This window comes from Pieris rapae, chromosome 6 (assembly GCF_905147795.1).
Source record: "Pieris rapae chromosome 6, ilPieRapa1.1, whole genome shotgun sequence".
In the NCBI taxonomy this organism is placed as follows: Eukaryota; Metazoa; Arthropoda; class Insecta; order Lepidoptera; family Pieridae; genus Pieris; species Pieris rapae.
Genome location: NC_059514.1, coordinates 9,734,189 through 9,756,685, shown reverse-complemented (window position 1 = coordinate 9,756,685; position 22,497 = coordinate 9,734,189). Strand labels below are relative to the sequence as shown.

General features: G+C 31.3%; 2 protein-coding genes and 1 pseudogene across 2 annotated transcripts; 2 read left to right on the top strand and 1 right to left on the bottom strand.

Moving 5' to 3' along the window:
• Nucleotides 1-81: 81 nt before the first annotated feature.
• Nucleotides 82-2,649, bottom strand: LOC111001847 (inhibitor of nuclear factor kappa-B kinase subunit alpha). The gene has a single exon (XM_022271888.2). The coding sequence runs from the start codon at nt 2,455-2,457 to the stop codon at nt 145-147; it is 2,313 nt and encodes a 770-aa protein (XP_022127580.2). The 5' UTR covers nt 2,458-2,649; the 3' UTR covers nt 82-144.
• A 282-nt stretch (nt 2,650-2,931) lies between these two features.
• On the top strand, nt 2,932-10,142 carry LOC111001848 (zinc finger protein 501). Its single transcript, XM_022271889.2, has 7 exons — nt 2,932-3,166; nt 3,397-3,947; nt 4,201-4,331; nt 4,877-5,059; nt 5,808-5,961; nt 7,018-7,164; nt 7,937-10,142. Exons 1-7 carry the CDS (start codon nt 3,026-3,028, stop codon nt 8,124-8,126), a joined length of 1,497 nt encoding a protein of 498 aa, XP_022127581.1. The 5' UTR covers nt 2,932-3,025; the 3' UTR covers nt 8,127-10,142.
• Nucleotides 10,143-12,946: 2,804 nt separating this feature from the next.
• Nucleotides 12,947-21,886, top strand: LOC110992958 (annotated as a pseudogene).
• Nucleotides 21,887-22,497: the final 611 nt, after the last annotated feature.

The following is a 22,497-nucleotide window of genomic DNA, read 5'->3' as shown; positions in this document are numbered from 1 at the left end:
AAATGTTTATTTTTGTAGACTAGATAAAATAATAGAACCTAGATACTAGATATAAAACAAAACACAATTTTTTGTTAGGTACTTAATATTAAAAATTTAACAGTCAACATATTTAAACAAAGAACATAACATTTTCAATTTAAGTTAATTTTCTTTTAAAAAACTAAAATCAAATACAGAATTTTGTAATACATTTTTTTGAGAATTCAACTTTTCACATAATGCTGTTTGATTCTGTCTAAGCTTTAGACTTTCAGCTACAACAGACTTAATATCATTATTGTAAGGAATGGTACTTTGTTGTCCATAATTAGTTACAGGCTGACCTATTTTAAAGTCTCGCTTTTGATAAGAAACTACACTATATGGAAGGTCAGATATATTGTCGGCATCTCTAACTACTACAGTAATAGTAGACCATATACATTTAGTAAATTCTTCAGTAAATTCAGCTAAATATTTACTCAAACTATTTAAATTTTTCTCTACCTTCATAATGATATCAGAAATCTTGTCAAATTCAATGGATAAATCTTTCAATTTTAATAGAAATTGCTGATTTTGCATATCTTGTAAAATTTTGCTTCTCAATTTTAAGGTGTCGTAGCACACCCTGACAATTTCAGGACACTGTTTTTCTTTTTCCCTATTAGAGTTATAAAAATCACTTTTTTTCTGTGACACAAATGCTTTATATCCATTGGCAAATATTCCTTGATAGTTATTTCTAGGTACAAAATTATTGAGATCAGTAGATATACCTTCATTACTTCGTCTAGCAGCAGATTGAAGACGAATTGATAGTTGAGCCCATGCAGATGTCAACATCTCAACTTTATCTGCCAATTCTTGGCCATCTTTAAATAATTTGGAAAAACCCCCTAAAATGTTAGTTCCCATGTTATTTTCTTTAAGCCCCGTAATGTGTTTTTCCCCTGTATCAATCATTGTCTTAATAGTCTCTATTTTAGAATAAAGCTTTCCAATTTGTTTGTCAATATCATTTTGTTTCAATAATAGCTGCCTTCCCTCTTGTTTTAAAGACTCTGCTCTAGCAAATAAGGCATTGATGAGTAAATCATATACTTCCATTTGTGTAATCACAAAGTATAGTCCATTACGGTGTAAAGTTTGGCTATTTTTAAAATTATACAATGCTTTTGGGTGTTCCAAACATCTCTGAACAGCTTTAGGAACAATAGGAGAATTATTTTCTTGGATTATATGTTTTTTATTGTACAAAAACAACATAGCAACCACATTTTCATTCCAATACTTAATAACTTGTTCATCATTATCCAAAGTCATATAATTTGTGTGAGAAATAATTAGTTGGTCCTCAACTGGTATGCCCGTGTCTTTGAACATAATTTCCTTAAGAGTAATAATTTTTGTTGAAGAGTCAATGTCATATGCCAACTGTGATAATGTAGATAGGGAGTAAATTTTGATAATCTTTTTAGATAAAATATTTTGCAGCATATCAAAAATAATCACTTTACTTGAATTACCAACCTCTTTGGTTTCACATGGTATATTAAATGTTACTTTTGAAGGAGCATCTCTTCCTCTCAACTTCGGATCCCATTGAAGTGCAACCCTTAACCAATCTTCCATAAGTTTCTTAAATGGTTGTGATATATGGTTTTCAGCAAAAATCTCATTAGAATATTCAATGTCTCCATGAAAGGTCTCATATACACAAATATTATCAGGTTGTTTCTTTTTTACAAAAGGCATCCACTCAACAGGTGTTTTAAACGGTAGAAATGGTCGAGTTCCACTAATAATTTCAAATGCAAGTAAACCTAGGGACCAAAAATCTACAGAATTACTATAGGTTTTACTGTAAAAAATTTCAGGTGCTAGATATTGGAGTGTACCTACAAAACTTGCACATATTGAATTAGAATCAATTTCTTTTGCATAGCCCAGGTCAATGATTTTGTATATAATTTTGTCTTCAGTCACATCTTTAGTTCCATAAGGGAAATGAATAACAACATTTTCTGGCTTTAGATCGCGATGAGTTATCTTATTACTATGAAGAAAACGCATAGCACTTCCAATGTCACTTAATATTTTACGAACTTTTACTTCTTTTAATCCGCAGGATGCATCGGGACTATTTAATGATTGTCTTAGATCTCCTCCACCACAATATTCCATACACAGTATAGGTAATTTTGATGGATTTACAGACGATAAGCCGGTAATAAAATCCGCAGGCAACGTCTTTGTTCGAACTATATTCGGATGATTGCAAGTCTGCAACATTTCCACTTCCTTGGTCCATCTTTCTCGATGTTTAGTGGTTAGTTCATCACCCCATTTACAAGTTTTTATTGCAAGTTTTTCCTCTTTTTCTTTGTGTTTCCAAAGTACAACTGTACCAAAACTTCCCGAGCCTAAAACTCGATCTTTGACCCAATCGCCTATAAATATTATATCTTCCATGATTTGTGTAGTAACATTAAACTTTCCTTACGTTAAAGTTAGATATTAAAACAAATTGATGTAAGATCGCGAGAATCAAATAGTTTAAAAATAGCCATCTACAATCTACATACATAACTAATATAAAGACAAAAGTTGGCAACTGGTATGAACTGGCTGTGATTGGTCACTGGCTGAGCCAGTCTGGCTCAATAAAAACAAAAAGCTAAAAGTCAAATAGTAACTATGTAGTTGATTTCGTATAATATGCCATATGAGAAAACAATATTATATGATAATACGAATTATTCATTGTAGAGCACCAAAATGCCTACGCTATTGTGAAAATATTATGTTCATATACAATGTTTTAGATTTGAATTAGATTGCATTAATTATTGAATAGCCCGTCTACTTAAGTTATCGACGAGGTACATTCTACAATCAAAAAAATGTCAATTGTCATACAATCCAGTGATTTTGTCAATAACAATATACATTTTTAAAATAGCAATTGAATTTCAATCAAAAGTAAACGGTACTTATAAATTATAATATCAATTACCAGCAGAAAATTATATATATTATTATGGATGATATTACATCTTTGTGCCGGACTTGTATGAAGAGTAGTTCAGTTAATATGGTGGATTTGTTTGGCCCTATTAAAATAGAAGAAAATTGTTTCATGAAGCTAGCGGATATATTGATGACTACTACCTCATTAAATGTAAGCTTATATTTTTGTATATACTATCTTTTCACTTTGCCTTGCATTTATTTATAGCTAAGCCAGTGTCAAACCAAAATTATTTATTAAAAAATGTTTTGCTTTGGATGTGGAAATGTCTATTACTTGACGTGCTAGCTTAGAAATATTTTAAGTGAATTTAAACTTTCTACTTCACACTATTTTAAATTTTGATTATAAAGTGTTAAAAATATTGTTTCATATTTAAGGTTTCTACTGAGGATGGGTTGCCACAAATGCTGTGCCACACTTGTGCACAGACCTTACAAATTGCTTACACATTCCGAACTCAAGCTATTGCATCTGCTACCGAATTGAAGAAATTATTGGAGTTCCCTATCATCAAAACTGAAGCATTTGAGAGTGAGCTAAGCGGACATGATGATTTTTATCTGCCTGATGACCAAAACATACAAGGGGAAGCTATATACAGCAGTACAATTTGCCCACAGGAATGTAATGATAATAAGAACACTGTTATGTCTAAGGAAACATATAGCTGTCTCAAATGCAATAAACACTTTTACAGTAGAACATCTTTTGATAAGCATGTGACAAAGTGTGATTTGAAATTATATGATGTCAAATTGGAAAGTTCAACAGTTTATGCTTGCTCATATTGTAGAACAGCATACAAAACTAAGAAAAGATTAATAAATCACGTAAGGAAGCATGAAATCCAATTACTTGATAAAAATTATACATGTGATTATTGTAATACAAGTTTTAATGCTAAGACTATATTAAGAAGGCATATGAGGTTAGTATTGTGTACAACTCTTTAATTTCCATAACATACATACCAAAAAAAATACTTAATTTTTGATCAAATGTAAGATGCAACTTTTAAGAGAAACTCGTCATTAATTTAATAAACATCCTGTATGTTATGTTATTAATCCACATAACACACTGTTCTAAGTCTTGATACTTCATACATCTATGTTGTTGCTGATATTTGTTGCCTAAAATTTAAGAATGAAATACTACAATGGTAATATTAAATTTTCCAGAATACATACACAAGAAAAGCCATTTAAATGTGAAAAGTGTCCAAGGGCATTTTATAGAGCGGACTTATTAACATATCATATGCAAAAGCATGACAATATAAAGCCATTTATTTGTCCCCATTGTTCCAAATGTAAGTATTATTAATACTGTACTAGATTGAAGAAAAATAGGTATCTTTAATATACTTGAACAGTGTCAAATCAAGTCAATATGTCAATTATCAAATAGCAAAATTAGTTTGACAGGTATTCAAATTAGGGTTAGAGCCTGTTTCACAATGTATCGATAAGGTAACAAATAGCTATGCAATACATAAATTATTCGAAAGATAAAAGTTCAGAATAAGATATTTTGCGTTTCATGACGAATAGCGCTATCTGACTGTCGTGAAACGCAACAATAGTGTTTATCCTACCAATAAGTAATAAATATCATCATAGTGGTATGGCCCCCAACCTCACATAAATAATTATAATAGATGCGCAATCAAAATGTTTTAAATAGGCCAATACTTAAAATTTCTTGTATTTTTACAGTCTTGTTTCTGAATGCCACCAGTAAAGTATAAGGATTTCGTATTTCGATTTCATATGTCGTGTTCAAACAAGAAAACATAACAAAGAAATCTCTTCTTTCATATTATGAGTATATAATATAAAATTTTAACAATTTCAGCATTCTCCCAAATATGTACTCTTAAAGATCATATAAACATACATACGGGAGCAACTCCATTCCTATGTTCTGAATGCGGCAAGGGTTTCGCGAATCGTTCAAATTTACGACAACATGCGATGAGGCATACTGGCGTTAAACCTTTCACGTGTAAAATGTGCCCTAAGACATTTGCCACGAAAGGTAAGGACTTTGTATCTGTTAGGTTGGTGAACAGGGTATAGTTTCATATAAAATACTACTGCCTAGCCTACCTTTTTAGTACATACCCACATAAAACATTTTACTACACTACTCAGAGACTTCGGTTTTACGGAATGAAAACTTAGGTTTTTCTGTGGTTTTTCTCTAAGAGTTAAATTTATAAGTTCTTAATTAACAATAAAATATTGGGGTTGATTGCAGAGGGTAGATGAAAATTAAGGGTTGTATGTATTTTATGCTGTATCTTATAAAGTAAAAACAGAGTTTTGTTTAAAAAATAAACAAATGTTTTTTTGTGTGGCAAAAAAAAAAACAAAAAATATATGGGTTTGAAAGAAAAATGGCTAGGCAAATGACTTAGATCGATGACGTTTCATTACTAGCCTCCCCTTTTCGCCACTCTCAAACTTGAAATCACAACCAACAGGTGTTAAATAATTTTGATATTATACGATACATCTTTTATATTTTCGCCAAATAATGACTATCGTACGCATAGCCTAAACATTAGCCAACCAGTTTATTAAATATTGTAACAAACGCTACGGCTGAATATCTTTCAGGCCGCTAGTTAAACAGCGCTGTTTAGTTAAAAGGCTATGCTGTTAATCGGCTAATTAAGGTAGTCGGCTGCCACATATATATCTTTCTTCACGGTTTGATTATTAGCTCTAAGACATGTTTTCCTTCACCATACGAGCATTGTTATATATTAATTAATCCGCAGGTCAAATGAAAAATCACATGGACACCCACTCGGGGCTGAAGCCATTCAAATGTGAAGAGTGTGGTACTGCTTTCACAAAATCAACATCTCTTAGGAAGCATCAAAATATTCACCGTGGCATCAAACCGTTCGCCTGCGACACGTGTCCAATGAGGTATGGTCTTATTTATTTATTTAATTATAAGTAATCTTACAGCGTATACTTATACTTATTATAAGTCAATTAGACAATATAGAAAAAGCCAAAACAGATTACACAGATAAACAATATATGTATATGAAACAGAAAACAAGCAAGTAATAGACAAATATAGATTAAAAAAACTAAAGAAAACAGAAATTTAACATTTGAGACAGTAAATAATACTTAGAATTTAAAATTACTACTTAAACAAAATCAGAGTCTTCGCGTTTCTTCTGGTACTTCTTGAAATCTTTTTTTTGAGGTGGATAAGATCCTGATGATCCTGATGTCATAGTTCGATAAACCCTGAAACATTGGCAAATTATATTAGGTAATTCGAGTTCGTACATGCCACACGGAACCATTTTGTGTATCTTTTCACAAAAGGGATTTTAAAAGAAATAACGATAGCAAATAGAGGCTATCTATCCGCCCATTATGAATAGCATCTGCACGTATAATTATCAAATATTGTAAAAACTATTTTCAAAGAGTACGTATGGAGTGGACTGCGAAATGTGTTTTTAAAATTGATATGTTATGAGTATCTGTTTAATACCCTACGCATTCCTAAGCGCTACAGTACCCTAAACATAAATATCTTAAATACATCTGCGTACATCTGTTCACACATACATAATATTATTCTAGTGAGCTTTGGTGTATCGCATCATCAGCTCTTAAAGTATAGAATAGCCATGTTAGCTGTGACAGCAGTTGATCAATGTTCAAATAATATATATTTAAAATTACTCTTCAGCTGTGAATTTGAATAATATGAAGTTTTGGAAATAATATTATTTAAGATTTTCGTTTATAATTACGTACGTATGTACGTACGTAGGTACGAGTAAAGTAAATAAAGTTATTAATAAAATAAAATGTTGCGCGTGGACATTTAAATTATTTTTTAATTTGAATTAAACTACTACACACAATGTTAGTAGATTCAAATAACACGTTTAAAATTGTAAATGTATTAATTAAATATTAAATAAAAATCAAAAGTAAAAAATTGTTTTCCAGGTTCACTTGCAAGGACCATCTGAAACGTCACCAGCGTATACACACGGGCGAAAAGCCGTACAAGTGCACGAACTGCGAGCGTACGTTTACGCAGAGCAACGATCTCATCAAACACATGCGACTGCACTTTGGAGAGAATATTTATCAGTATGTTTTCTTTTTCACTTATCATTTATAATTAAGTTATCATTGTTCTATAGTTTTTGGGGAAATTCGCGAATTATCATTTCTGACATATTATACAATAAAATAAATATCGTAATAAAAAGAATATATTTATTTATAAATTGCATTGTACTAAAAAGGTCTTGCTTCACACACATAATTATATCATATATATATGTTTATTCGTTGCATACCAATTTTTTATATTTATAATATTAGTAAAGACTTTTTAAAGGCCAGCTTTAAGAAAGTCAATGGGCGCCATTCCATCACTTAACATTAGATGAAGTACAGCCGGTTTTGCCCCTTTCCTAGTTAGAAACAATGTTTTTAATCTACTTCGAATTTTTTTGTCTGACACGAAATACTAGTATACTCTAATTTTCATTCCGTAGAATTCTGACATTTCATAAGTGTTGCTACTAAAAAAGTTCTCCACCGAAATGGGAAAAAATTTACCCATTTGAGCTTAATCAAAATAATGAAATGCTACGTATTTTTTACTTTTACCTACAAAAAGGTAAATTTAAATGTTTACATTATGAGAAAATAAAGTAATAAAAAGGTTTTGAGCTCAAATATCAAAGATATTTTCGTTCTTAATAAATTCGGTTCATTCCTTGATTACTATGTTTTCCTTACGAGCGATTTTATACGTGCATCGAATACACGGTCCCAGAGTTTAAAGTCCCCTTATCCCCTTAACCTGGATCAACACTGCCATATTTTAATATTAAAAAAAAATTGTCCACAGATGCTCAGTATGCCTGATGAGGTTCCGTTTGCTGCGTGAATTGAAACGTCATTACCCAATACACTATACGGAAAACAAAGAGCAAGATGCCGTATCTAAAACAGAGACAGACGGACAGATTACAATAACACTGAGCCATTTGAATAACACGCAAGACATTACTATAAATATTTCGAATGAGAAGAGTTGAGGGAGAGGAAGAGAAAGAGTAATACAGTGAAATTGTGCAATTTAAAATTGGCGTGGTACTCAGAGTCGGTAATCAGTAATGGGCGATTCTAACTAGATTTAAGGCATCATTGGTGACAGTTTAGTTAGCTAAGGGGCCTTGTTTTATCTTAAAACGCATAACGGGAACATATGTGAATAAATTTAAATAAACGTTTGGTTCTTTTGAGAACTGGCGAACTGTGGAATCGACTCCCGGTGGTTCAAAGTTGAACGCTCTTAAAGGCCGGCAACGCATCCATTAAAAATGAGTGCCCATGGGCTGCGATGGCCGTGGGTGAGCTCGTTTGTTAAAAAAGTGACATTTTATTTTTGTTTAATTTTGAATTATTAATATGGTTATACCTATATTAATACATATGTTTTATTTCAATGAGGTTAAATTAAATTGTGCCTCTTTATATTAAATAAAATTTAATTATTAATAAATAATTTTTATTGCGCTGGTTTGGTAATATCAGATTATTAAATGTACATATAATTATACATATATATTACTTTTTGGTTTTTTTCGTTAGTTTTCATAGCTGTTCTCTACTTAAGTAGAGTCGAGACCTACGGCTATCAATACATTGCATTTGACATAAGGAAGTAATACTTAGCTCTAAGTCTCGACTCAATTTACTTCCGAATCTCAATAATTGTTTTATAGTAAGTATAAACAAATGATTTATTAATTTTAGTATTAATTTAAATTGCTGTAGTAGTAATGTCATTGTAAAATTATGTATAACCGTAAATACATTGATAATATTTGCGTTAATAAAAGACAACATTGCTTTTAAATAATTTTTTAAATAGGTTATATTTTAAATTAGTTAAAACATACATACGCCTTATTTACTTAAAATTACCGCTAGCCATCTGATATACAGTTAGAACATAACATAAATCATATTTGTCTGTCTGTCTCGCTCGCACTTAGAGATATTATGGAGAGATGTAGTAATATGCGTAAGAATTGTAGAGTTACGTAAAGAAGCGAAAGTAGTATAATGCGATATACAGTAGAATCTCGATTATCCGGATCAAACAAAACCAGGGGTATTCCGTATAATCGAAAATCCGGATAACCGATTTCAAAGCAAATCTAACAATATTTAAATTTTAATATGTTTTTTATTATATGATAGGTTTTACTTAGATAATACGATACATAAAAAACGATAATGATAGATAATGAATTACATAACATCTATGTATTGGAATGTAAAAAATGAATTATTCATTGATTATTTATTATTAATTGATTATTTGTTATTACGGCCAAGCCGCTGATGCGCTTCAATTGTAATTTGGTTACCGTAAGTTAAGGGTACTTTAATAATTGAAATGAAACAGCGCGGATTTTTTGATTTACCAATAGTAGCAGTGGCAATCGATGTGTTCCTTTAGCGTTTGCGTAAAACATAACTGTAACACTGTCCTTAGTCACTTTGTGTCCCGGTGCTGCATTTTGGGAATAAACTTGTCGTAACATGTCTCGTTGCACCGTCAAAATGAGTCCGGATAATCGGATGTCCGAATAATCGAAGTTCGGATTATCGGGATTCTACTGTACTATAAACGCTTTGGAGGAATAGCCAGAATAATCGGGAGCGCTTTCGTGGATGGCACTATCTGTAGTAAAGTATCGAGAACGGATTTCTTTACGTCCACATTGCTACTGTTTAAAGTGTGTCGACTACTGCTATTATAAATGCTATTAGATAATAAAAAACGTAATTATTTGTTTTGTAAAATCGATTAAGTATATTTAAACTTTAATTCTAATGAAAGTTTAAATATTAACAGCACTGATACCCTGCAACTCTCAGTAGCTATAACAATCTCGAACTTAATAATAAGTTTTAGTACTGCACAATCGTGCTACTAGCAATTTAGTGCTAGGGATACTATTTTGAAATTGGGAAGATAAATGTCGATGTTGCTGATGCTATTGGAATGTACAAAATACTAATTGGGATACCTAAAACTCGTAACTAATCAAAACCTCTAATGAACAGCTGTTCCTACGACCTTGAAATGGGTGAAACTTTAACTTCTATCGCCCAAATTTTAAATTTTATCAAACCAACGTTTTTTTTCATATAATTGGGCGTCGTTATATACATTTTACATTGTTCATTCAATATCTGTTATAACGACATCGAAGGGACAACTCATATTTAGTCGTAACAGCCGATGACGTTATTATTAACTACTTAATACAAAAGAATTCAGCCGGTACTTTTGATTTTGGTCAATATAACCGGTATGTTGTTTTAAACGAAGTCGTCGTAAAAGGTATGGCTGTATATGGGAAAATACGTCGAACATTAAAAACATATTGAGTACAGTAATCTCTCCTATAACACGGTAGATAGGATCCGCGATGTAGGAGTATTCTCTCAAAACGCTTGTCTACAATTGATTCACGTTTAACTTTTCTCGTCAAAATTTAAATCGAGTATTAAGACTGTGATATTGTTTATACAATATCATTATAAATGTCACAGTACAGAAATATAACCTGTGAAATTCCCGCGTTATGCGAGGGACTTTGAAATCGCGTAATGAAAATGCGTTATAAAAGTACAATGTAAATGTAAATAAGGGAGTTTACTGTATTTTGTAAAACCGAAAATGTGCCTTGTCATGTTTCGCGTTAGTTATTGTAAACAAAAATATTTTTCTACCGGTTTTTTTATTAGTCTACGATCGCATTTGCCGACAATAGTTCGTCGGTAATTAGAGCCCAGTATACGTACTCTGAAACATTCACTTTCTGTGTTGGTAACTCAACTCTAAATATCTAATATAAAATATAAAATTTTATGTATGTTTGACCTACGGGAGTTATAAGTTTTGTTCATAATCTAAGAATCTGATAATCTATTTCGATTAAGGTGACATTTTCTTCTGGAAATTTCGCTGGGTGAAAAAATTATGTATTTCGATGATTTTGACAAAAAATTCTTTTATTTGACATAGTCTTTACCGAACCAGTATATTATTGATAGTGTGTTTTCTGAAAAGAAATGATTTTATTATTTCATTATAATGTGGTATAAGTGCAAAAATATGTCCCAAAAATACCAATGTCCTGCCGAACTCTGCCTTATTGGCCAATGCAATTAGTGTGTAGAATGCTATTTTAGTCTTATATATTAATTGCTATTCATAGTTGCATTATTTGTACATAATTTCTTAATAAAGCACATTTATTAAAGTTTTATAATGTTTGTCTATCATTTTAAATCCTAACATTCGCTTGCACCATTTAATTTATGCATTTTTAAGATAATAATTATTTTAAAGGATATGCATTACATATTTTAAAAAAATGGGTTTAAAATATAAGATCATAAGTAGTTTATGAGTATGTGAGTGGGTGTGTGTGAGTGTGAGTATATATGAGAGTGCGTACAGTCTATTTTAGTTTTCAGCGAGGAAGACATACTTCACTTTCATATTCTTTACCCTAAGTAGGGGATTATACCTACGACATCGACGGTTAACCAGTAAGCAAACCACTTGCCAAGCTCATCTAGAATGTTCCATGATATAATTCAATCGATCGATGACGGCATTGATTGGAAAAATGTTTTATTTAAAACAAATGTTTTCATTAATTATTTTTGCTCTCTCGTATCGAGTGGGCGTGGACGTCAAAGAAAAAGGACTACTTAAAAATTACATTTTAATAAAGAAAATCTACTTTTATGAAGATCGTCGTGAATAAAAATTTTAATTAGTTGTGTTTTTCAGCATCAGACTCTGTTTAAGGATTTTATTTTCATGTTTCATACAAGAGTTAATTTGTAATTAACTGGATGATAATTAACTTGTCGTTTTAAAGTTTAGCCCTAGGCGCCTTTGTGCATTTTCTATCTTGTTTAGTATATTCTCGTACGAGTAATTTTGTCAAAGAGTATAATTATTTAATTACGCGATAATTTATTCGCACGATGTTTGTTGTGTGTTTAGGTATATTTTGTATTTGTACAATGGGGTAAGTAAAAATAAATCAGTGGCGCTGCAACCTTTTGAGGTCTGGCCCTCAGTTTTCTCTATCTGTTTCATGATTATTTGTCAAACCAAATAGGCAAGTCATGAGCCCCCTGTGCTTGTGACATTTTCCTTTGAATAATTGTAATGTAAGGGAGGGTAAAACTTGCCGAGTTTCTTGCCCATTCTTATCAGAACAAGGCCACCTGGTAGTTTTGCTCTTTCGGAAATTTTGTAAACGTTTTTGACATTCATAAGCATGCCTTAAGACGCATCTAAACTGAATAAACGAATTTTTATTTGATACGCCATCGAATTTGGGGTCGAGATAGTTTTCTCACGATGTTTTCTTTCACCAATCGAGCGAATAAGAAAAACTAGTTCATTAGTGCACAGCCGGGAATCGAACCTCGGAAATATGAAATTGTCTAAGGTGTCTAGTATTATTAAATTAAATTATGATTTGAATTTTATTACTTACGTATACTTATTATCCATATAATAAAATATATATTGTATTTGTATTTAAATAATTACATTGTCTAGTTTAGTAATTTAAAAATCGATATTGTATCTTCAAAACTTGTCTTTTGTAGGTAGTAATGGGTATTAAAAATGAATGAACACCAACAACTTTGACAACTAGAATTTTACTTTTAAAAGTCGCAAACGTCTTTTTGAGGTCGCAATCCTTGCAGTACATTAAGCTAAATTGTGTGCCGGATCTGATTTATAATCTATGGAAGCTTTGAAGGCTGTTTCTGAAGCTTTCGAATATAGGGCAGGGATCAGTGCGCAGCCAGAGCTCGGCCTGGGCAGAGGTGAGCTTTACTATTTCTATTTACTTCATATCTATCTACTAAGCAGTCTACAACGTAGTAAGCTTAATATCGTAGTAATTTTCCGATAGTATATTATAATTTTCTTTGCTTAAAATATATTTGAGGTAAATTTAATCTCAAGTATTTCCAGGATATTTTACAAAAATACTTATTGTCTATAAACAATAACTAATATTTAAAAATCGTACTATGTTTTTTGTTTTTACGTCTCTAAGGAAATAAAAAAATGCAATTACAATCTAGATATTTGAATCAACCATTTTTGAGTGAAGAATTCAGTACATTTTATCGTCAAGGAAATGGAATCATAAATAGTATGGAGTCTTTTGTAATTCAAATTCCCCTGCTTCTCTTAAAGTCGGTACAAGCTATCCAAATGGTTTTAGTGACTGGTGTAGAGGGGGTTCCCTTTTGTCTTGGCCTTATATAGCTGCACCATTGAATGGTCAGAAATTACCATTAATAGATTCCGATATTTTACCATATTCTAATATATTTATTTCGTAAACCTACTGGTTACTTATTATATATAACAAAAACAAATATACTAAAAACATAGCATATACATTATTTAATAAATTATGGTTCATTTACAAAACTTAGAAATGAAAATAGTTAAAAATAGATTAAATTTTACTTTTTTGGGTAGGTAGTGAAGAATATGTCATAATAAAAAAATCAAGAAATTTATTTCATTTGATATACATAGTAATATACAACAAACAAATTACAGAATATAAAAATAATACCTGCTTAATAACCATAAACAATATAATTAAAAAACTATATTAATAAAAGGAGTCCCTTAAGGCATAGATCCGAAGATACAGCGTTCCCCTTTTGAATACCCAGACTAAATCTTTGTCCGAGGTAGAACTTACCTGTGATGTCGACTAACCTTTTTGCCATTAATTGCTCCACGACCAAGGATCTCGACACCAAATGGGACAAAATCATATTCGGAGCCTAGCCTAGACCCTTGTATTTGTTATTAGTACCAAATAACATTTGCAATACTCAGTCAGTAGGGTTATTTCTACTCTGTGTTTTTAGAGACCTTACGTACAAAACACGTAGCAGAATAACATTTATTCATGTTATTTTTAATACCACATCAATATTTGGTGCCGCCGATTTTTGTTACACTTGTTTTCCCCGGATATCAAACTTCTGGCAACGAAGGGCGTGGCTAACGGTGCTATAGATCAAAGGCACTAAGCAATCGTGATTAACCGCGTACTATGACTCTAGACGTATTGGGCTTTGACATGGGGAAAATAGTAAAGCGAGGATTATCCGAAATTCTTTTTTCTTTACAACCCAGGTTTTTAGGAATAACAACATATTTATGTACAGCTCTGTGCCCGTAGATTAGCTAGCTTTTTGCCTGATTTATTTATTTCGAACAAACAAATATACAGTATTTAATCGTAATATGTAGTTGTAATTAAAATGTTGAAAATATAACAAATTTAAAGATACTGTTTTTAATGTATTAAACTAAACCACATAAAAGGATTTTTGAATTACCAAAAGCATCATTTGATACTAAGTAATGATTTGATTCGATGAAATCAATTCTGATCGAACCCATTAATCTCGTCGCCAATATGTCGCCTTTCTATCGTCGCTCCAGATAATTTGATACTATTATACGATACTGATATATCTATAGTATTATTTGATACTGCCTTGGTTCTTTAAATATCTCATAGAAATATATTTAGAATCATTGTTTATTAAAGAATGGCGCAATTCCTTTACAATAGAATTCTTTTTATTTTTATTTATAATTCTATACAGTGTATTTTAATATTATTTGCATTATAAAAGTTATCAATTTTCTAAGTTAAATCATACGTGCATTTTTCGAATTGTGAAAGATAACAAAATGAGGAAACTTTAGAATTTTAATGAAATAAACATAAGTTTGTTTAATCTGTGGATGCGCTTCCTATGAAGTAGATCATTAGTTCTAAACCTAATTACAAGTTGGATATGTCAGATAGCTCTTTGGTAAATTAATTTTAGATTATGTAAAAGTAGGTCATGAATTGATCGACATTATTTTCTTGATAATGTTACCACATTTCAGATCGAAAATAGCCTGTTAATGTCAGAGGAAACTTTTAAAAACGAAATTAATATTGTTATACTTGCGGGAACATTAAAATGGTAACTTTCATGAAACTCGTATTATTAGATTCCGGATATAGCTATTTTTTTTCATTTAAATTATGTCATGAACTACAGAGTTATAATAATTTAGCTTTACTGTGGAAATTATTTTCATAATTCAAAATAAAAAAATTAACATCAAAAATCATTTATTCATGAAGCTAACATTGTTCAAAAATAAATATACATTGAATGCTTCTAATTTTACATTTACGGTCACTTCTCAAATCAAGGGCGTAGAACTGGCAATAAAATCTCCGCCACTCTTTTAAATCGCCAAGTTTTTTCTTTTACACAACGTTTGTAATGAGCTGCAACCACTACATGGTGTACTGGTTTTATGCAGGTACGCGCATTTTTACGTCTCAGTCAGTCAGAAATAATTCGAAATGTCTATGAAAGATGATTAATTATCTCATGATTGAAGATTGAATTGTGAAACTCGCGAGGAATCGTTGCTATTCGATTATTAATTTGAATGAAAATCGATGAACGGAATGGTTTTAGATTCAGTAACATCGTAGATATATATTAATAGGAGGGCAGCTTAAACCATCATATCACAAAAGATTGAGGATTATCTCACAAAGGAGTAGAACATTTTCAATATAATATGTCGACTCAGAGTCCAAAGTCCAAACAATCCTTATTGCTTTCTTCATTCTGTTCTCAAATAAAATTGGATCTTTATATAATTCCTGAATCATATTGGGTTCTAGTATGGGTTCTTTAACTTCTTTTTTTGGCATTTCATTTATATACTTAAAATACCTTAGTTTTTCTCTGCGTTAACGCTTTTTATTTGCAAAAATAATCCTAAATGTTTTTCGCCCATAAAACCCGATTTTGATACTGATTGAAATCTCAATCAGAAGAGATAAAATCCGATCTAAGTACACTTGAAACCCGATTCAATTAATCTTCACGTTGAATTACACTTACTTACACCAAATTTTTCTCAGACAACTCCAAAAGTTTATCTCAGATTTTTATCAGACACGGCGCTTTTCGCTTATAAAACAAAACACTATATTATTGGTAGACACACTTTCTGAAACTGAAAAAAAAATATATTACGCAAAATTAGTATATGTATATATATTGTATATCCAAACTGGTTTAAGCAAGCTACTCGTACGTTTTGTAAAGTCCGTTGACTTTTTTTATTTGTTTATTAAAATTTTTGATACTAACGTATTTGACAAAATTTTAGTAATTAATAATGTAAATTAATTTGAGTTTTGACCATAATAGCATGCAACTTTTATAAATACAATATTAAAGCCTCAATTCTATGCAGTTTATAGCTAATTATATGTAATAAATAATTACACTTTCTTAGAAACTGAGAAATTAAATTCTTTATGTAAGCAGAGCGCTCATTAGTGTTATTGTCTCGGCGTCCTTCGAACGACTGAAGCTGAAACACAATTTATTACGCGTCTAAGCCGGTGCAGAATGATTAATTACATTCTACCCTCGTTATGGTCCGCAATGTCTTCGATTAAGTCCAAGTTTGGTTATACTACATATGTTACTATTACACGACATGCATAACGTTATGTATAATATATTATTGTTGTGAGAGACAACAGAGCAATGTTGACGTAGTTGCTTCAGCGTGCGACCCTTACCCCTAAGGTCATAGGGTCGATCCCCGGCTGTGCACCAAGGGATTTCTATCTATGTGCGCATTTAACATTCGCTCGAACGGTGAAAAAAATAATCGACGATTATCGTCTTTCGATTATTTTTTTTACCTAAAAAGGTTGTAGCACCATTGTTTTTTTTTTTAATTTTGATGAAGTGTTGTTTATTTTTTGTTAAAGTTTTGAGCTTGATTCCAACTTTTCTTCTTCACCTTCGGATATCTTAATACTATTCAATATATTAGTAAAGGAAACCTTAAATATATATTTTTTATATAGAAAATTAAATATAAAAAAAGATTTCTGAGCTTAGTACATTTGAATCGTCATCAGTATTGTTCCGCTTTTATTAATAAAATAACATATTTAAGAAGAAAAATCGCAGAATCGTCTTTGTTAACGCGACGTTATCCGTTAAATACCTAATCACAATATAGATAAAACAATGGCCCGTCAGAGCTATTGATCCCAATACGTCCTGTCACCTTGACCCCAAGCCCCGGGGTCTTCATAAACACCCCTTATCATTCACGATTTTATCGCTATTGAAATTCCTACGCCTCAAGGAATTTCTCTTTTATTTGCGCGAAATCCTGGTGAGTAATTAAATTTTAAGAAGAATTTATGTTTGGACTTGAATGCTTAGAAGTTAACGCACATATATTACCTGTAGGATTGTACTAATTGACTTAAAGAAATCTTAATAAATTTGATGTATACAATCATCTATTAACATCACAGAAATTTTGAAAAACAGTTGGAAAGTCGGATGTCGGACTGGCAAGACCATTATTTTAGGAATAATGAAAAACTATTTAAAGGAAAGCAAAACATATAATTTTACCTTATTTTTTATTACATCTTCATATAAATATCGACTATGTCATATAATATCATATATGACTGTAGGTGAGGGCTGAAAGTCTTCCACGCTCCACAACTGGCAAAAAATGCTATCGTAACAAAAGTCAGTTATTTTATATGGTGGTTAATTATTCTTAAATAATCTAATTTTCTGCGTGATTTTCTTACTTTTTTCTTTCATAACAACCTTCTCCTGACAATTACAAACACAATAAAAAAAGAATTAGCGAAATCGGTCCAGCTGTTTACACGTGATGCCGTGTGCCTCCTGCCCGTTTGCTCCCTTTAACAAACAGTGATTGAAATTCATTGCGAGTGAACCCCTTCCTTAACTATGTAGAGCATATATTTGCAGTACTTAATGTTATAAATAATCTATTCCATGATCAGCAAGATGGTGGTATTCACGCGTATAACACCTGAGATGAATGATGTGGTGTTGCAACATCTCCGTGACAGCTTCTTTGCTGATGAACCCCTCAACAAGGCCGTGGGGTTATGCGAGCGTGGACAACCACATGCTGAATTGGAGAAACTCTGCACAGCAACAATAGCTGATGGACTATCTGTTGCTGTTCTTGAGGGAGACACGGTGAGTTAACCAAGCTTTGGTATATTAAATATTTTTACTCATGCTACTTTTTTGATACAAAAAGTCCCCTCGTGCTGCAAAATTGCTGGCTACTTAATTGCGAGGAAGTTTCATCCTAATATTCATAGAAAGTTATGATACGAAAGAAGACATTCCTCTTGGTCAATTATGTCTATGGTATGGTTAAAAATCAGTGTTTTAATTAATTGATCAATTAACGAAAGCCAAAAAAAATCGTATAGGTACTCTAAAAATATATTGTTTGCAGCTCAGTTTTATCATCGAAACACCTTAACAGGCGATACGGGTGTTTTGTGAAACAACCTTAGTTATTAGGTCGCTTTACAAAAGAGTGCTTTTTAAGGAAGTTTTTGTCGGGCACCACAATGTGGACGTAGAACCAGCTGTCCACTGAAGTATTTTCGAATCAATTCGACTTAGGATCCTCAAAGAAAAGCGTATCAATTCTTAAAAGGCTGACAGCGCACTCGCGAATCCTCTGATATTGAGAGTGTCGGTATCACTTAACATTAGGACAGCTGTTTGCAGCACTATTATTTCCCTGTTCTGTAAAAAAACCAAACTCTTTAATAATTCCATTCCAATATAAATAATAAATATTTACACGAAATTACGGTCGGAGGTTACTAACATCAGCATTATGATTTGTCTCGCAGGTTTTAGGCGTGGCCCTGAATGGAATTTTGTGACCCGGGGACATTGAGAAATCGATGAGGAAAATTCATAAGTCCACCGATGAAAAGTTTAAAAAGGTATTTAATTATCCACTTAAACTTTGTTTCTCTATTATTTTCAACGATCGATTATGAATATTAAATTTTCTTCATATTGTGTAACAAAAAATAATATTAATTCTATAATAAACATTTTCAACGATATTCTTTTCATACGTTTGCTAGTCATCTACACATTTTCCTTTTCCGCAATTATATTTTTTTTTGCTTTTCCCAAGTCATTTAGTCTCTTATAATGATAATAATAACATTTCAAGCAACGGCGGATCCAGGGGGGGTTCTGATCATGATCATGGGCTCATGATCCAGATGATGATGGTTCAAGGACTTAGGTGGACCACTTATTGAATATAATGATTATATTTCAATATTTTAACTATTATATAATATAATAACTTTGTATGATAACAAACGTATAAGTTCTTAACATCTGTTACGTTAGCTGTTTTTCTTAAAGCTATATTCTTTATTTTGTCTATTCTTTTCTTTCCTATCATACATCGTGCCATCGGTCTTTGACACACCTGTAGTTTTGTATTAATATTATGTATACGTTGTAAAATTATTTGTGTTTCAAATTACAGATCTTCACAATTCTTTACACGGTGAGCGACGACCTGGATCTATTTAGCACGTACCAAGTGGACTGTCTTCTTGAATGTCGTATCATCTCAGTGTCGGAAAAGGCACGCGGCCGTGGACTGGCCAGGGAACTCATGAAACGGAGCATTGAGATTGCTAACGAGAACAATTTTAGGGTAATATATTTATATCTCTAAAGAAAATGTTATCGGTGTTCTATCGGATGGAATCTATTTTTTCCTGTTAAATGATACCTGATTTTCAAACGGCACTTACATTACCTTTTTATGTAAAGTTATGTTATGTTTACCAACAAAATAAATAACTATTTGAAATATTTCGTATGTTCGGTGGCGATTGTTAAATGTATGTTAAATGAATCTCTTTGTTTGAGTCTGGGTGTCAAGTGGCTTTTATTGAGCTTGAGCATATAACTAAAATAAAATTAAGGTTAGTGCGACTACCAAAAAACTAAGTTGACTTACTGAAGGGTTGTTAAATCTAAGTGATATTTATGTTACCTATCAAGAATATAAGTTTACCGACATTGACGGAAACGTGAATGTTATATTAAAATTTACATGTGTGGCTAATATTTTCTGCAGGTCTGCGATTGCAAACATTTGGTTTGCAAAACTATAATGTATGGTATAAATGTATGTATAGTATAAATATCATTTTTCTTTTCAGGTATTCAAGGTAGATGCAACTGGAGCGTTCTCTCAACGCATTTGTAGCAGCTTGGGTCTACGCGTGCTACACAAAGTGCGCTACGCCGAGTATTTAAACGTATCCGGAAAACCCGTCTTTAGCGTCAGTCCTCCACACGATTCTCTTTGCGTTATGGTCTTAGAAATACCATAAACAATTCTGCAAATACGATTGCTAGAATACTTTTTCGAAAAACGAATCATTGTCTGATTATTACAAAGCACACATCTAGACATCACATCTTCACTGTAATAGCGATTGTAATATTAATTCTACTCCTAAAACTAAGTATTTAAAATATTTGTTTAAAAAACACTATTATTGGTTTTGCTACTAAAAATATGATTCTAACCACAAAACTGTTACATGTAGTGGCTTGAATTTACGTTTAAGACAATTTTATTTTATTGAAATAATATTCTTAATATTATTTCTTTACATGACCCCTTAGTTTATTTCATATTCATACATCAGCTATTCATCATATTTGGTGGCACCGATCAAGAAAACTACTTAGAAGCCGCGATTAAAAATTAATTTATTAAATTTTCTTAGTCATGCATTAAGAACCTTCGTATTTAGGATATGAAATAGATTGACACTTGAATGTTGACTTTTACATAATTCGTTAGATTTTCACCAAATTTTGCGAAAACTTTTAATCTTTAAAACTCAATGTAACTTTTGTAGTTTTAGGCTAAGTAATATACTTATTGATGTTCATTAAAATCTTGTAAGGATGCATATTTAATCCTCAAATGACTCTTCTTAAACTGTTACAATCTACAAATTAACATTTTCACATTTAAAACTGTGTCCAAAATGACTGGTTTTGTTATGATACGATGAGAATCTTATCTTAAGAGAATCTATTTTAATAAGTATTAAATATTTAAGTAACTCACTTTTCTAAAATATTTACACACTATTCATAAACATATAATGATTAACATATTTATCTATTTCTATAAAATTAGTCATTGACAAACATTTTCGTCCCTTTCTGCCAAATTGTGTTTACGCTATTACAAAACGAGACAGATTAATTAAATTTATATGATGCATTTTCTGCTAATTATTATTATTTTTTTGAATAAATGAGTAAATGTCCTCAGCGAGGCATATATAATTACAACTTTTTAATAATATATATTTATCTGAATGTATATTTTATATAATTTTGGAAAGCGGTTAAATATAGATCTGACTGGGACTGACGCCACCTTTATTTACCTTTAACTACACTTTTAATAGTAAGTATATAATATGTATTATATTTATTACATAGGTAACATAATTCAGAGGAAAAATTGTTTGGTAATGCATAAATTCTGAAACTAGATATAAGATCCCAGCATTCATGAAAAATGTTACAAAATTCAAATTTAATATTAAAATCATATACTGAAGGCATCATATATTGAAAAACACTTCAGATTAAGGATACATGTTCTGAATATTGTGAAGTAGTACCTTGTAATGAATCTTTCATAATATATTTCTATGTGTGTTAAAATCTAAATGTACCTATTCTTATATTAATATATACACTATGTCGTAGAAGTAGAAAAAATTATTAAATGTGTGTTGAAAATGTATACAAATATAAATAAATACAAATTGGTTTTTCCTTTAAAAAGTAAGATAGTGGTAATGGGTTTAAGAATTAGAAACTATTAAATCGGTGGTTTTTTGATATAATATATAATATTTCAACCTTATACAGGAAGTACGCAATTAAAACCTTTCTGTGAAACTATAGTGCTTGGATATGTATTGCTTCAGTATAAAGAGGTAACGCCACTGAATCTCTCGGCTGCATTTTCAGACTATGGGGCGATCGTCGACATCTACGACTTTTATAAATGTGAAGTGGGGAACAAACCGTGATTCATGTGGTATCAAATTATTTCAGTATAATTAGTATTATGTATTACTATTTTATTGTGTAGGCAAGTCCACATTAAAAGGATCGTCCTGCTCACTTAAATGTCATTGCTTATGGCGGCGTCCATGTGTGCATACATATTATAGTATTCACACATACTAAATGACTTCTATGACTTCTGTTTGAATAGCTGTAACACTAATAAAAAAATACAGTTTACCACGAACCATGGAACAATTTTTATCTATCCACAACACAGGGACTCATTAATTAGTATGGGAA

Bases quoted from the DNA above. Each gene is read 5' to 3' on its own strand.
- LOC111001847 (XM_022271888.2), bottom strand. From the start codon at position 2,457: ATGGAAGATATAATATTTATAGGCGATTGGGTCAAAGATCGAGTTTTA.
- LOC111001848 (XM_022271889.2), top strand. From the start codon at position 3,026: ATGGATGATATTACATCTTTGTGCCGGACTTGTATGAAGAGTAGTTCA. The intron at 5,962-7,017 runs GTATGGTCTTAT...ATTGTTTTCCAG, and splicing joins TGCGACACGTGTCCAATGAG to GTTCACTTGCAAGGACCATC. The intron at 7,165-7,936 runs GTATGTTTTCTT...AATTGTCCACAG, and splicing joins TTTGGAGAGAATATTTATCA to ATGCTCAGTATGCCTGATGA.